General features: G+C 47.4%; 1 protein-coding gene across 1 annotated transcript in view; it reads left to right on the plus strand.

Annotated features, from left to right (window-relative positions):
* Positions 1-16957, plus strand: part of COL27A1 (collagen type XXVII alpha 1 chain) — a 140702-nt gene that overhangs the window by 115545 nt on the left and 8200 nt on the right. Inside the window, exons 38-48 of the mRNA XM_083875689.1 lie at positions 4641-4694; positions 4820-4927; positions 6309-6362; positions 6659-6712; positions 11109-11165; positions 11324-11377; positions 12306-12359; positions 13718-13771; positions 15312-15365; positions 15443-15550; positions 15918-16025. Of these exons, the coding sequence (XP_083731815.1) occupies positions 4641-4694; positions 4820-4927; positions 6309-6362; positions 6659-6712; positions 11109-11165; positions 11324-11377; positions 12306-12359; positions 13718-13771; positions 15312-15365; positions 15443-15550; positions 15918-16025 (759 nt within the window). The remainder of the gene's footprint in view (positions 1-4640; positions 4695-4819; positions 4928-6308; positions 6363-6658; positions 6713-11108; positions 11166-11323; positions 11378-12305; positions 12360-13717; positions 13772-15311; positions 15366-15442; positions 15551-15917; positions 16026-16957) is intronic.

The raw sequence follows: 16957 nt of genomic DNA on the forward strand, positions 1-16957 counted from the left end.
GCAAGCTTGAAAATATGCCCCTGCTCCACAGCAGTCCTGAGCAATCCTGAAGCAGCCTGAGGCAAGCTTTGGGAAGCTCTCCCACCAGTTCTGTGCCCTGGAGAGCTTCCTTCCTGTGCTATGCTGCAAGGAAGGCAGGAACATATTTGCCCTCTGGAATGCCAAGAGCCAGAGCAGGATGGGTGAGTCACATCTCTGTTACCACTTCCCCAACCCATTGCCTGCAGCAGGAGCATCCCTGGCTGTGGGGAAGTTTGGGTCAGGATTTTAGCCCTGTTTGTTGTTTGGCTCTGTTCAGGGCATATCTCTCTGCAGTTCATTCAACTTCCTTGTTTTGTTTTTCTGGATGTTGTTGTCAGAACATAGATTTCAACTGTTGATGTCTGGAGAATTTAAAGCTGAGCTGCTCATCTATTTGCTCCCACTAAACATTGCTGTTGTGCTGGGCAATAGATCTGACTTTTTGTCAAAGCCATCAGCAGCTGGAAGTCTCTTTTTCTTTTTCTTTAAAAATTAACCAATTTGCATTGGAAAATAAACCGTTCTTCTTTCCCTTAGGGGAATATCTAAGGCTATACTAAAAAAATCCATGTAAATCTGTGTCCTTACTGAAGATGACAATGAAATTTTAAACATAAGACTATATATATTTTTTTGCTTTCCTTGGATATTTTGGCATAGCTGAAGGCATGTGTCTTAATAAAACTGCTGCTTTCCACTGTACCTGGTCACAAATACCATCATCATCTGGAGGTACTGATATGCTTCTCTAGTGAAGAATGCTGCAAAGATAAAGAGAAATCACCATTTAAAAATAGTCCCCCTGATGGAAGAAGCTTGGAAAGAAGATATATTTTCTCAGCAAACCAGTAACCCAAAGCATACAACAAAATGTGTACAAACCCCAGGAACAAAAGCCTCGAGTGTTCGGTGCTTTGGCACAGTGACCCAACTGATGTGAGTCCAGCAAAAGGAACTTGGATTTGATTATTTTGATGCGTAGGCTTTTGTACATCTTCTGCCCTCAGTCCTGTCTCTGTTAAAGAGAGAAGAAGTCCTAGGAACCTTAGGAACTTTACACTGCAGGAAAAGAGGCACCAAAAGATGCTGCATTCCCAATGTGGGGAGAGCCTGGATGAAGAAATTATCTCATTGAATTTTATTTTTATCCTTTTTTGTTTTTTTTTTTTCTTCCTCTTCCTGTTCTGGCCCTGATTTTTTTTTTCATCCCTGGGCAGATGAGTCAGAAGAATGGAGAGAAAAATGATGGGACTATTTTTGAAGGCTACCAAGGTCATTGCGGGGCTTTTTCTTCCCTGTGCAATTTGTGGAGTGTGGCAGTGCAGTGATTTCTGGGAAATGTGCACACCCCTGCCTATGTGCCCTGGGAACATCTGGGATTGCAACAGCAACCACATCTGGATCATCACAAGTAGAGATATCACATATCTGGGAACCCCAGACAAGTGTTGAACTGCCTCTAAATTCATCTGGGCAGAATTCCTGCGCAGTTGGAGAAAGCATATCCAGGAAAATCAGACACATGGTAGGCTTCCCACTCACCAGCAGAGCTTGCTGGCCAAAGTCCTAGAAAGCGTGCTGGGAGAGCACAGAAATATCCCTGACTGATAGAGCTTATTCCTCTCGAGGAGGTGACTCAGAAAGTCAAAATCTGAGCCACGTCCCTGCCCATGGTGTTGCCAGCATGGTTTGACCCATTTTTTCACACCAGCCAAGCTTTTAACCAGTGGATGAGAGTCAAGAACAGCAAGGGAGGCTTGGAACAAGGTCTCCATGGCTTCCTGTGAGTGACAGCTCCTCTCACTATCACTGACAGGAGGCTGGTGATGCTGCCAATGTTTTTTTCTTCAGAAATGGAGAAAGAGCTGCACCCCAGCTGGAGAACCCAGGGGAGCCTTCTGGAGCAGATGAACATCCCTGCTTCGTGATGTGTCATAAGGGGAAAATGGTACAAGGAGTTTGTTGGAGCCCAGATCTGTGCTCACATCCACCACCAAGGGAAAAGACAAGCTGAAGAAAGTCTGAGAAGCTGTTTGTACGTGGCACTATGGATTGAGCTCATTTTTGCAAGCAGGACTTGGACTGTCAAAGTTTGGTTTGATTTTCGTTGTTTATTCTCTCCCAGATGACTCCAGCCCCTCTATCTCTACTCTGTGATGGTGAGTGCAAGCAGGAACTTGAATGATGGCAGATTTTAGGAGCAGCGTGTTAATTCTGTTTCTCGGATGGGAAAATTTAAAGCCTAAACTTGTCTTCTCAAAAAACAAAGACATTTTCCAATGCAGGGTAGAATCAAGTTTCAGCCATGAAACTTCCATGGGAGGTGTGTGTATCCTGGTGGAGGGATCCAGGCTGTACTTCAGACTCTTCTGAAGTAGCTGTGAGATCTCGTGACCTCCCCATGAACAGGGTCCACCTGCCCTGCACAATGATAAAAGAGTGTGTTTCATCAATGTACTGGTATCTGCATTTTTTACAGACAATATAACACATTCTCAGCCTGGGCATGGAACCTTTGCATGGAAATCTTTGTTTCATGAGCTGCCACAGCACAGCAGTTCCAGGAGCACATCTGAGTGTGCAAAACTACTCTGCTGGAGAAGACCAAGGGCTTGGCCATCACCGGGTTAGGAACAGATCTAGCTTAAAATGGGCTTTCTTCCATCTGCAGGAAGCATCTACTGCTTCTGCTTCCACAAGCTCTTAAAGCACAGTCCAGAGAGACTGATGGAAAAACACTATGCAACTGATTAAAAGCCCCAGTTGTCTCTTTATTCAGTCACATTTTGTTTTTTCAGTAAAGTTTAGTGAGTGATTCCACTATTCCCTCTCCAGATTTTTAAGCCATAATGTGCCCAGGGCACTGCTGCAGAGCAGGGGCTTTGGGAGTTACTGTGCTTCAGGTGCTGAGGACCAGGTCCCACAGTGAGCTGCTGTGGAGCTGGAAGGGTCTGCCCATTTCTGATGCTTTCCTTAGGGAGGACTCCTCTGTACTGCTGTCAAAAGTGTAAATCATGTGGGTGATGCTGGAGGCTTGGCACCCATCATCTGCTCAGCATCTGTGGGAAAGTAGTTCCAAAAGTGATCTCTTGGAAAGTGGCAGCAAAAAATAGCACAAACCCCGCCCCCCACCACCCCTCTGAGCAGTATGGAGGAGACACAGAACAAGGCTCATGTGCTCCTCAGCAAGGATCTGCCCTTTGTGAGGCCTAATGGTGTTGGCAAGGTGGGCTCCTGAAATGTTTGACTGAGGTAAAATGGAGCTATTCCCTCTGGGGAGGTGAACTGGCACAGTCCTTTAGGGTTGGAAGAAGTCTGAATTGCTCCTTTGTGTTCAGAGCAGGCACTTCTGAGGCCCATGTTTCAGAGCAGAGTGAAAACCCCCTGATATGTCTCACTTTATAAGTTGCTTTTATTCAGCTGAGACTGCAACACCAGCCGTGGTGAAAACTATACCTTCTTAGCTGGGAGGGGGAGCAGAGGGAGAGATGTGGTGCTGGTGTGGAGATCTGTTGAAAAGTTTGTCACAATTGTCAAAAAAGCATGAGTTATTTTCTTCAGTTATACTTTCTGCTTCTTTTGGTCAAATTCAAAATATTCTGTCTCCCTTGCAGCCAACAGGGTCAAACAGTGGAAAAAATGAGCTCCCTGAGGTCCCTAAGGAGAGGCTGCTGTATTTAGCTGCTCATCATATCACATTTCTGTGGTGTGGGTGCGAGGAGGGGCAGCAGGTTCTGCACCCACACTGGGTTCTGAAAGCAGCTCAGCATTCCTGTCTCTGCTTGCCATGGCTCCCACCTGAAGTTTTGCATCCCACTGCATTTCTAGAAGCCTGATCGGTAGATTGTGGTTTTTGTGTGTGGCAGCAATAATACAGATAGAGGGAGGGGAGTTTCACTGTGAGCAGGAGGTTGTGTGAGGTACGTGGATAGAGAATGAAACCACTGCCTGTTTTCACAAGGTAAAAATAAGGAAAGGTGCTGTGGAGTGAATGGTTCTATTGGTAGGGTCCTAAAACTGTATAAAAAGTGTTAATTTAGTGCCAAAGTTTGTGAAGGATACAATTGTTGGTAGAGTAGTGGTGCAGAGATGGAAGCTCAGGTGGAAACCAGAGGAAACCTCTTGTGGGAATCAGGGTAAATGTGTTTTCCACATTTCAGCCCATTCTGTAGCAGAGGCTGGGTAGGTGCACTTCTGGAGATCCTTCTTTTGCACCCTTGGAGACAGATGGACACATCTGATTTAGGCAGTTTTCCAGGACCCACCTATCTTGAAGATGTGGTTTTAAAGTCACCATCATCAAAATTATCACAGTATTACCTCTCAGCTGTGTTACCCAATAGTCACCTGAGCACAAAGATCTTCCCACCTTTAAGCAATGAGTTTTCCTCCATGTGTTGGAGCAGCTAAAGACCAAACTCAGCCATACCCCAGCTGTAGCACCTATGGATTGTGGTCTGACCTGCACAACTTCCTGGGCTCCTTGTTGGCCCCCATGGGTGGGTGAGGATGCTCTCAGGTTTGTCTGTGCCAGAGAAATGCCTTGGGAGTGGCTGGTTGGGATGCCACTCCTTTGCTTTCCCATTCCAACAGCCTTCTTCTGTTTTCTCCTCTTCCAGGGACCAGAAGGGAAACCAGGAAAACAGGGGGAAAAGGGCAAGCCTGGCCAGAAGGTAGGAACATCTCTCTTTGAAAACATCACAGTAAGGAAAGGGTTCTCCCTTCCATTACTCGTGTCTGATATTTTCCTGCAGGAGAAGTTTTGTCCTACACTGATGCCAGTGCCTTTTCTCTGCAGGGCAGCAAAGGCTACCAGGGGCAGCTCGGCGAGATGGGATCCCCAGGGAAGCAGGGGCCAAAGGGGAACCAAGGCCCTAAAGGATCCCGAGGTACCCTGGGACCGATGGTGAGAAGAGCTCTGCAAACGCTTGAACACAACACAGAGAAACCCGACTGGCAGTGGTGGGAACAGGCCTGGATGGAGCAGGAAGCCCAGAAGAGGCCTCAGGGCACTGGAAGGGAAATGCTGTTAGATGGGTTTATTGGCCAAAACATCCTAACCCTCGTTCCGAGCAGTGCAGGGGGAAGTCCATGGGGTGGCTGGGTTGGTGCCCCGTGAGCCCAGCTCACGTTGCATCCAGGCAGCTCTTCACAACTCCCCAGATAGGCTGAAATTGCTGAAATATTGGGGATTTTTCCTTAGCTGAGTGAGCTGATAAGCTATTTTTTGCTAAGATCTTCCCCTTTGAGACTGCACACTCATGGCAAGAGCTGCTTCCAAGTCGAGCTGTGTTGTTGTAAGGAACTCTGCCTTGGATTTCTGCCCTGTTTCTACACCCACTCTTGATCTACTTATCTAAAACACTTGGAGCAAGAAAAAATATAGCATGGGAAGGGGTTTGAACTGGGTACTAAAGTGAGGCTTCCAGAGAGAACAGCCATAGTATGGCAGAGAGGGGAGAAAGTTAATTTGCTTTAGGCACAAGAGACAAATGGATTGGGAGAGCAGTGGTACATAAAAGTACCTCTTGTGCATTGCAGGCTGGTTAGGAAACTTCTTGCACTCTATTTGATAGAACTTAGTGCAAAATTAGGAGTTATTTATGAACTAGGAATAGTGGTTATATTTCAGAACAGTAGTAAATGAGTGATGGAGTGATGGTTCTGCTGATAGTGTTTTCCTGCACTAAAAAATTATGGCCTCACCATATATCCTCCCATAATAGTCTTTGGCAAAGCCTCCATGGGTTATTTCACAAGGAAGAAAAGCAATATCTAAGCAACAGTGTATTGGAGTGGACACATCTCTGTCTTGTGGAAAGGGCTTTATTCCATGCTAAATGGGATTATATGGAAATTTTGGGACTCACTTTAATCTGATGACCTGATTTAAACCCTTTTGTTCACTCTGCTAAAGATGCGATTCTGATCTGTGGAAGTCTGGTGGACTTCCTAGCACAACTCTGATTGGGATACAGAGACATGCAGGAGGGTAGATGAAGAGCACACAGACGCAGACATTTCTGATAGCAACTCTGAGTGAGGTGGGGAATCTATTGCTGCAGGCTGGCAAAGGCATAGAATGGCCTCCAGGCACCCCTCTCCATGTGTAAGAGGTTAAAGCCAAGCAAAAGCCCATCATGTGGCTTCAGCAGAGCTCACTGGTGGCCAGGGGAAGACTGGCCACACTCCCACATGGTCCTGAGCTTTGCTTGAGCTCAGGGCCCCCTCCTCTCATGCTAACACCATGTCCCGCTCTCTCAGTCCCTCTGTCTTTGCCTCTCCAGGGAGCTCCAGGAAGGATGGGTGCTCAAGGGGACCCAGGCATAAAGGGTTACCAGGTAGGGGTTTTATTTTCACCTCCCAGCTTTTATCTGTTCCTAAACAAAACAAAACTGCCACTCCAGCATGCCAGTTGTTCTTAAACCGTGATTTATTTCTGACCTCAAGTTTAGTTCTTTGTCAAGTCTCCATTTGCATCACCTCCATGTGGTTCTTCTGTGCCCTTGTGACCCACATGTCCCTCCAAAGTTTGGCATGCACCACCCAGGGCTTGGGAGATCTGGCAGGGAACCAGGGAGGACTTTCTGTGCCACAGCTCTTTCCTGCCTCCTCACATGCTGTCTGCTCTCCACAGGGACATGCAGGACCACCAGGGCCAATTGGACCACCAGGGCCAAAGGGGGAAAAGGTAAGGTCAGGAGGTTTGGCCTTCTCATTTCTCCTTGAATGAAACAATTGTCCCACTGCTGTAACTCCCCTGCATCTGCACTCTCCTCACCCTGTGGCAGAGGTGCCTCCTCGACCACACAGACACTTGCAAAACCCCTCAAAGCTACAGCCTTGCCTCTGCCAGTCAGTGCCACCAGGACATTGGTGCCACCAGGACATCAGTGCCACCAGCACGTGCTGCCCAGACACCACGTGCCCTTGTGCCAGAGGCTGAGCCAGCCAGCCTGAGCTCTGAGGATGTGTTTTTCCTGCATCCACAGCAATTCAGCTCAACCCCCCCAAGCCAAGAGAAATCAGACTCGTGGCTTTCTGTGATCAGGTCAGGATAACTCCCTGCACAAACGAGCTGATCTTCAGCTGCTGGCTGGTTTCTCCTCCCCATGGCCCTTGCTCCATGTTCCTTGTGCCCCACCTTTCGACAGCCCCCTGGCTGCAGCTGCCCTGACTCAGAGCCCTCTTTCCACGGTGGCTTTTCCTCGGTGTTTTCCCCCTTTTGCTGAGTCAGCACAGCCATAACCAGTTCAGGCTGGAGCAGTGACTCACCCTTTAATGGTTTCCTGTCGGCTGCTTGGCGCTCCCAGGGCTGATGGTGTCCTTCACATGCCTCCCTCAGCCATGCTCACTCCCTCCCTCCTGAGACTTCTGTGCAGAAGGCTCTGGGGAGAGTTCATTGTGACCTTCCAGTGCTTAAACAGGGCTGTGTAAAAGAGGGGAGCAGCTTATTACAACAGACAGATAGTGATAGGACAAGGGGGATGCTTTTAAAACGAAAGTGTGAAGATTTTGGTTAGGTGTCAGGAAGTTCTCTACTCAGAGGGTGGTAAAGCACTGGCACAGGTCTGGGCTGCCCTGTCCCTGGAGGTGTCCAAGGCCGGGTTGGACAGAGCTTGGAGCAACCTGGTCTGGTGGAAGGTGTCCCTGTCCATGGCAGGGGGTGGAACCAGATGGGTTTTAAGGTCCCTTTCAACCCAAACCATTCTGTGATCCTCCCTTAGTGTGGGAAGGGAAGTGATGGTGATGGGACTGATCAGTTGTGAGGTCCCCATGAAAGGGAGAGATGCATGAACTCTTTCTACTCCCCATCACCAAGAGAGCATTCAGCTTTGCCTCGGCACACAGGTGGGAGAGCAGACAGGAGCTTCATCCCTTAAAAAATGAGTTTATAAGGACTTGCCCTTGCTGGGCTTTTGAATGGATCCCTTCAGCTCAGGCTCCTGTTGTCAGGATACCCTGTTCACACCATGCTCTGCCTGAAGACTCCCTGTGCACTCAGGAATCACTGGGGCAGGGCAAGCTATTGTGTTCCACTAACACATTAACACACCTCAGAAATTTTTCTTTGGGGGTGAACAATGTCATTGTGCTGCTTCTCTCATTTCCTGCTGATGAAACACATCCATGGAGGAAGAGCTGGTGATGTTCCCGTTGTTCCCTATCTCCACTGCTGCCTTGCTGAACTTCCTGGCAAGTGTTAGACAAGCATAACCAGCCCAGAATGATGTGAGAGCTCATGACCAGGGACATTGTCAGCTCAGAACCTGCCCCAGAGGTTTCTCATAATTCCACTGTTGAATCTTGAGCATCTTCAGCAAAAAGTTTTGAGTCAAGACTATGCTTTTGCTAGCCACTGACCCTGCAGCCATTGAGATGTGCATATATGTATGTCTATTGCTTAAATTGCAGCTGTAGTTTTATTTGAAAACATTTAAAGTTGCCATCTTGAAAGCTCCTGTAATTTCAGTAGCAAATGATCCCAAAATTATTCATCTGAAGCCCCCAGTGGAGCATTTTGCCTTTCACCAACAAGATGTTGCTCTGCAAAAGGACAGTAGAAGAGCACTCCCTGAGTAGACCTGGTGTCAAAAGAGCACAGCAGTGTTATAACAAATTAATTCTACATGCAAGTATCCAAGCTGAAGCCTGATAAAGCCACCAAAGCATTCAATGCACCTAATGCTCTTAGCTGAATGCTAAGAGCAGTCAGCTCTGTTAATGACCACTGACAGCTGGATCTACTCACTCATGTTCTCCTGGAAGGCCAGTAGGTTTGCTGACACCTTGCTGGGGAGCAGAAGATGCTGAACCAGGAGAGCACAAAACCATGTACTGAGCCTCCAGCACTGCTTCCTACAGCATCCAGGTGCTCCACAAAATCTTGTATCTAAGTTTTCCTATCCACCCTCCCTCATCTCCTAAGAGTTTCCTGGATCCCAGCCTAAAGACAGACAGATTCCTTCCCTCCAGACATCTGTAACCTCTCACAAGCCTGTGAACACAAAAATGGAAGCCTGAAAATAAGAAATACAGAGAAAATGGAAACGAGACTGTGAGTACTCTGTGAGCTTTAAGTAAGATGGTAAATGGAGCTGTGCTGAAGGAGGAGGATGTAATGGTGGGGAAGGTCTTCCCTTTTTCAGAGAAGAAAGTGGTTTGGTGAGAGGCACTGCTCCCTTGTGCCATCCCAGCCAGCCACTCTGCCACATTTCATACATTTGCAGCTCCTCAAAGAGGCCTTGCTCAGAGCAGACGCCTGCTCTTGGCAGCTGCTTAAAGCAGTCCAGATGGGATCCTTTTAAAAATTACAAACTGGTGTATCTCACTTTGGGACAGGAGCCAACAACAACAAGCCTTCCCTTCTTCTCCATGCATTTTCCATTTGTATCCTAACATGTTTACTTTGCTGCCCTTTACTCTAACTTTTTTTCACTGCAACTTTCCGAAGAATTAGCGCAGACCTTTCATCTCTCTCTCAAGCAGCTGAGGCACCAGGAAGCTCTGGAGGAGCTTGGTTTCACAGTCCTAGAGCTGACCAGGCTGCAGGATTTTCTCAGGCAGGAGACAGGGAACAAGGTTGGGAATTAGCCTCAAGGGGAAGCAAAGCCACAATGGGGAGAAAGTCTGAGAGTCTTGATGCTCTTCAAGGGTCCCCAGGATTAGGAGCTTTCTCTGGGTTCATCACACTCATCCCAGCTCCCAGATGGCAAAGGTGTGCACATCCTGCTTGGGAAGAAGCAATCAGTGCCAAGACTTCTACATAGTAACAGACATGTTGGGATGACTTTTTTATTTTTCTTTCCCTGTGAGTTGAGAAATGGTGGCTTTGTTTCCCTTCTAGTCAACATTCCTTAGATAGTGGCTAGAAAGCAAACCAGTTGCCAGGTATTTTGCTGCTGGCTTCCAGCAGCAAGTTCAGTAGCACTGGAAACCATCAGCAGAGGTTTGCTTCCCCCCCCTCTCTTCTCTGCCACCCAAGTTTCTCTCAGAGGCAGGCAGGCTCACCAAGAAATTTCCCAAATGTCCTTACTATCAGCAGCTGCAACTCCAACAGGAGAGTAGCCCAAAGAGAACGTCAAAGAGAATTGTAAATATACCAGAAAGCTGGTGCAGCCACTGAGAATTACACAAGTCTGTGAAAAACTTGGCTCTGCAATCTTTGGAGATGTGGATGTTCAAGGCTTCTTGGAGCACCCAAGAACCTCCAATAAAGCAGCTCCACTCTGCCACAACCCCCCAAACTGCATCAAAGGAGCTCTGGGACATGTTCATCCTGAGGAGTCAAAGTGCCAGGGACTGCTATGGAATAGTCAAAAACTGGAGGAGCTGGAATGTAGCATTCTTCCATGGGGAGCAGAGAAACAGCCATCTCTGAGCTAGACTCCAGAGAAAACAGAACATTGTGACCCTCAGTGACTTTCACAACAGAATTTAAAAGGCTAGTGTCTCTGTCAAGTCTTAAGGGATCTCTCTGTGGATGTTTTGGAGAGACCTCAGTCATAAATAAGCCGGGTGATGTTATCCACCAGCCAAACCCTGAGCTCTGAGCTCGTGCTGTGGAGCATCCCAGCAAGGAGAGGAGTGTGCAAGGGGCTGTCTCACCTGGATGATTGTAAAACAAGCCCACAGTGGTGGCACACAACCAAGGAGCCCATCCAGACCACCCGTGCTCCCACGACAGCCCAGACAGCACTCAGTGAGGGTGGGGAAATGCTTGATTAAAGAGTTTGGTTGAACTGTCAGCAATAAAATTCAGAGGCAGAGAGCTATTTCCCATATTGTCGTAATTACATCCTGCTTGCCTCGTTTTAGGAATTGTTGAAAATAACCCTTTGCACCTGGTTACTTAAGGAGGAGAGTTAGACCAGGCAAAAACAACCACCAGAAATCAGGAAAGCAATGTGAAGAGTTAGTGAAACAAACAGCAAAAAAAATTTTGTTTAGTCTTTCCTTAGATGAAAAGGGAGTAAATTCAACAGAAGCTTTGACTTCCCATGATATGGAAGGACTGGATCGGGTCTGTACAGAAGCATCTGCTCTAAAATCTGTTGTTTATATTAATACTAACATTTCATTCACAGGGACAACAAGGTGATGACGGGAAGGTAGAAGGCCCACAGGGACCACCTGGAGACAGAGTAAGATGTTAAATCCCTTCTCTAATCAATCCTGGAGTGATTTTTGTGGCTGGATTAGTTGGGTTGCTGCCTTACTTGTAGAACACGCATGAGCCATTGAGATCTTGCAGATGACAGCTTGTTTACATCCACCTCAAGTCTTTGTTGTGCTCTTGTAGGGCCCTGTTGGTGACAGAGGTGACCGAGGGGAGCCTGGAGACACTGGTTATCCTGTGAGTCTTATCCCAAATGCATGATGCAAAGATGTTTGCCTTGTGGAAGTGCTCCCAGCCCACAGCAGCCCACAGAATTGCCCAGCAGTCCCAGTTCCTAACCTGCTGTTGTCCCTGGTCAGCTGCTGCACACGGCTGTGATTCAGACAAGAAACAATTCAGCTGTCATTACCTAAAACAATAAAGACATTGCTGAAGGCAAGAAAGTCAGCACCTCACCCTGCCCTGCACCTCCCTGAGTGAGGCTAAAGGAATGAGCAGGACCATTTTTTGCACAGGTGTCTGTGTTTATCAAGGAGACATCCCAGACAAGATATGTGCAAGAGAGTCCATGTCAGTGCTGGACAAATTGCAAAACTGATGTGCCCGTGGCTGTAGGTTCTTCCATAGGAAGATCTGTGAACTTTAAGATTTGGAGACTTCCAAAATCTTTGTAAGATTTCTCTCAAAAGCAAAAACGGGGCTATGAATTATCCTGCTGTGCTCCTTATGCCCTCTTTGCAGGACATTTTCAGCTGATTGGGGCTGATCTGCAATGGCTCCATGAATTAAGTGTTACCTCCATTCAAAAGCATCTGGTCAGAGTGACCCATTAGAGTAATTTCCAGAAGATTTTTGAATTCATCAGAGTAGCAGTGCTGCTGCCTTATTTTCTAGGACAGCTGTCTCTAACTCTTCACTTCCATTAGTGTGTATTTTGGGATGCATTGGAATACCTTCTTTGCTGCTTAGCTAGTGATGAGCAGTTCTTTCCAAAGCACATCCACAGGAGCGTGGGCACTACCCGTTACAACGCCATTTCTGTATCACCAGAATGCAGACACGTGTGTCTTCTTCCGCCCCCTAAGTCACGTCACATTACATTCATTTTTCTTTCTCATTACCACAAAATAACAAAGACACATTCCGTCTCTGGTTTTTATTTAAGGGTCAGGAAGGTCTTGATGGAGAAAGAGGAAAACCTGGGCAGCAAGGCTTACCGGTAAGAGATGCTGCTTCATTGTAAGGTACCCAGTGCCCCAGGCACAGGAAAAACAGGGAGGTGGGAAGGACTGCAGGAGGGGAGTGTGGTGAGCTGGGAAATGTGGGCACTTCCATCAGCCAGACCCTATGGAAGGGGCATTTTGAGCAACATTTGAGACAAACAGGTGACAAACCAGGGAGCACTCCTAGTGCCTGTTTCCAAAACCATCCTTTCTGGATGAGGGGCTAGAAATCTCCGGAGATGGTGGTGGGAGGTGGCAATGACAGCGGAAGGCTCTGCTTGGAAGTGATCCATTTAATGTGCTGCTGGTCCAGTGTGAGGTGAGACCATATTATTCTACTTGCAAGTTGTTTCCTCTCAAACTAGTGAAAGACTTTGTGAAAGACTAAATTAAATCCAAACTCAAGGGAAGGGCTTTTTATTCCCTTGTTATATACAGTAGCATCTGATCTTTATATGTGACTGCTGCAACTGTGAGTGCAGCAGCACATTAAATGTAGTTCGTATTGGGAAATAAAGTTGAATCAATTCCCACTCTTTGTAGGGATGCTGGGAAGAACAAAAGATTCTATTTTGGGATTTAAAATGGTAGTTCTCTGTTATATGGCCCAGAAATTATTAGAGCTGCTGCATTCCCCACTGGATGTAGTTTATTTGGGGGTTGGTAGCCCCTCAGATGATTCAGATGGAAGCAGGAACTTTGGATTGTCTTTAGTGAAGGTCCATTAGAAACGTGACTCAGAAACAAGCTGAAAAAGGAGAGCTCTGCAGGGAGTCCTTTTATTTGCTGTTATTCTAGGATTTGCCACTGGCACAAATACAGACCAAAAAAACCCAACCTGGCTGGCCAGGAGAAGAGGCTGAGATGGATGTGATGGGGAAGAGACCAGCAAGAGAGCAGTGAAATTCCCTCTCTGCTTTACTCCATAGGCAGTTTTCTAATACCTGACCCCCAGGAGAAACCAGGGCAAGAGCTGCAGTGTGCAAAAGGGAGGTGGCACCAGCAGCCACTGTGTAAACTGCTGGTTCTACACACAATTTCTGCACACAGGCTCCTTCCTGCCCACTTCACTGCTCTCCATCTGGAATCTGGTGAATGATTTCCACAAATACAGGCACCACCCAAGTGAGGGCCAGAGTTGCTTCTTCTCCAATCGACACTCTGTTAAATGCTCTCTGGAGACAGTTCCTTTGCTCCTTTTTCCCCAGGGGCCTGTCTGAGTACAGGCAGTTTCCCTGAATTGTTTCCATACAGTCAGCGTTATTAGGGCACAAAAAATGCTGTTCTTTGTGCTTCATGCAAGATACTGCCAGAAGAGAATTTTAAGCAGATTTTTCTTGTTTATGTTTTGTAGGGGGACCCTGGATCACCAGGCAAGCCAGGAGCAAAGGGATCCAAAGGTGATGTGGTAGGTTTCAGCAGGGTGGATTTACACTGTTCCAAAGTTTAAAGAAAATCTCTAACTAAGAGGACTCTCATGGTTTTGCCCAGCCTGTGGGATTTTTGCCTATGGTCTGTGCCTTGAAAGGCTGTGGAGATCCTTGTGGGAGGGCTGTAAACATTTGGGTGTCTGAGCCCAGTGGTTTGTTGGTCTTTGTAGAACTGGATCAAGACAGTTCCAGGTCCAGCATGATGGTGACTCTTGGGCAGGTCTTTAGTCCCTGCCATGGGTTGTGTCTCTTTCCCATGCCCTGTTTGTGCTGTCTCCAGCCACAGCTGGCTCCTCCATCCCCAAGGAAGGCTGAGCCAGGCAAGAGTCTCTCCCTTTCATTTGAACCATAAAATTTTCTGGCTTGAAACCTTCTGGGTTTTGGAGTCCATTTATCCATGGAGTTGTTTCTTGGAACAATCCCTCCAACTTCTTGTCCTTATTGAGCAGGAAAACCCAGGAACATGGGTCCTCCAGGGTTCATTGGGGCACTTCATACCTACTCCTACCTCCACATCTGGCTGTAATGACAGCTTGCTAATTACTCTCACAGACCAGAGACTTTATTTGCTAAAACATAAGTATGTGACCTCAATACTCAGCAAATTCCTGCTCTCTCTTGGCAGATGTCAGGGGTTTTAATCTGACCCTGCTGGGGGTAATTTCAGAAGATAGTTTTAGGTCTTCTTGGCAAGAAGTGTACCAGGTGATAAGATAAATAAATTCTGCCCATTGATGGGCAATGTGGAACTGCCTTTGGGTCTAATGATTAGCAGGGGAAGCACCCCCAGGAATATTTATTTCATGTAGCTGGCCAGTCTGGTCCTCTGCAGATGGGGAAACAATGCACAGAAAATGAATTCTTCAATTTAAAAGTGCTTTAGTACATGACCTCACTAAGAGAGCCCTAGTAAAGGTGATGAGGCTGAGTTTTCCATTCATTCTGCACAAATTAATCCTTTTTACAGCTAATAAACCTCAGGAGTGTTTCTTTTCTGCCTTTATTGACAAAGCAGCATTGCAAATTTCAGACAGAAGACACCCTTTTTAATTTCCATGAGCTCTCCAAAATAGAGTTACTTTCTCAGAGAGAAGCCCCCCCTGAACACTCTCAGAGAACTCACTGGGTGCTGGGTTTGCTGTCAATGAACTAATGGAGGACTCAGGTTTTTAGCATCTTGTTCTAATGTTTGCCAGTGTACCAAGTCCTCCCTCGAGTTCATCCTGCTTTATTTGTCCTCATCTGCTCTGTATTAGGAAAAATGCAGGTCCTTGCCTTCTAGCTATTCATTCCTGTCCTAGAACTCTCAAGACATACGAAGAATCACTTGTAATAAAACCAAATAGCAGTTCATTCCCCAGCACTGGAGCAACTGACTTTATAAATCTCCCTTTTATAAAACTCTTTCCAGTCATTATCCAGAAGCACACCCTGAAGTCACAGTCCCAAGTGGAGCTGTGCTAGAACTGCTGCAATTTTAGATCTTTTTTTTTTTTTTTTTTTTTTTTCTACTTGCAGGGTCAAAAAGGAAAGCAAGGAGCACGGGGCAGTGCAGGGAGCAGAGGCTCACCGGTAGGTGAAAAAATTCAGTTTTCTGCCCCAGGAAATGCTGTCTGCGAGCTCCTTCTCTAATACCTTTGTGATTTTAGGGCATCCTTGGGCTACCAGGTCCTCGAGGAGTTGTGGGAAGGCAGGGTCAGGAGGGTGCCCCTGGAGTGGATGGCGTGCCCGGGAAGGACGGTGTGCCCGGAGTGCTGGTAAGGCTTCAACTGCAGCCTCGAGGCATCAACAGCAAACACAGCCTTGGGGCTGGAAAACTGAAAGGTGGCACAGGACAAATTATGTGATCCAGCTATGGATATTCCTGTTTATGTGTACCCAGAGTGGGTCTTCTTCACATATCATTAGCACATAGAGGCAGCAGCTGCTTTTGCATGACCAGATCTGTAAATAAAGTGGGGTTTGTAGCCTGACAGACACTCAGGTGCACAGAACTCTGTCCACATCTGCAAACCCACCCCTGCAAACCTATCCTCCTCTTGCAGAATCTCCCCTGTCCCCACAGAAGCTGTGCAGAAGGGGAAAGGGTTTTGTTTCATAACCTCGTGTGTGTTCCTTTTCTAGGGAGAGCAGGGTGATGATGGGGAGGAAGGTGTGACTGGGATGTCGGGCAAGAGAGGGAACCCTGGTGTGCCAGGACTGCCAGGGGCCCAGGGACCACCAGGATTCAAGGTGAGTTTCTGACTCCCTAAGATGCTGCTGGGAGGGATCCAGTCTGTGAGCCTGATGCCTCTGAGCTTGAACTCTCCAAGGTCTCATATAGTCTCAGTTCCTGCTGCCACCTTTCACTTAGCTAGAGGCTCTGTAGATCTTTCTTCTCATCCGTCCCTCCATCCATTTTTCCTGATGTGCACAGCAGCTGAATGTCCCAGAGACTTTTCCTCCTTTACCAGAGGAGCTCAGGAGCCTGCAGACACACATACTCACACTAAAAACACTTGAGATTTTTATCATTAGAAACGTGGCTAGAAAAAAACACAGAGAAGTTGCAGAGAGGAACTGCTACAACCTGCCTGTAGGATGTCCAGAATGGACAACTCCATGGGAGATTCAGGTGTTCTTGCTGCTCTGCAAGACCTGAACTGCTGGAGGGAAATCTGTGCTGCTTGGTCTTTAGCATATTTACTGGATTAGAACAACTGGAGCCAGTGTGGGCTTGGACATCACACTGGCTGGAAGCAGGGACAAGTTGCTTTTGTGACCTTGGGGTTTCTTCCTGGTCCTTGCCCTGATCCAGGCTCACCACAGGATCTAAGCTGTGGACCCACAGCAATTCAGTCCTTTGTAGAAAGACTCTGTAAATAGGAAGACTCCAGCTGGGTTTGGAGAGGCTCTGGGATCTGATTTAAATTAGGGCTCCACAGCACATCGCCCTTGATCTGTCACTTGCTGCCCTCCAGCTGCCTTGGGCAGTACAACAGGAGGTAGCTGACAGACTCTGTGTCCTTGTCACACACCCTGCCTCCAGGGGAATTTGTTGCCCCTTTTCCGGCTGTTCCACCATCCTCGGCTCTCCCTTTCTTTGCTGCTCTCCCCAGACTGAGTGGCTGGAGCTTGTGCTGCTCCTGGCCCTTGGCAAGGGGAAGAGCAAAGGGTGGGAGAAG

Source organism: Zosterops lateralis (genome assembly GCF_965231275.1).
Source record: "Zosterops lateralis genome assembly, chromosome: 20".
Taxonomy (NCBI): domain Eukaryota; kingdom Metazoa; phylum Chordata; class Aves; order Passeriformes; family Zosteropidae; genus Zosterops; species Zosterops lateralis.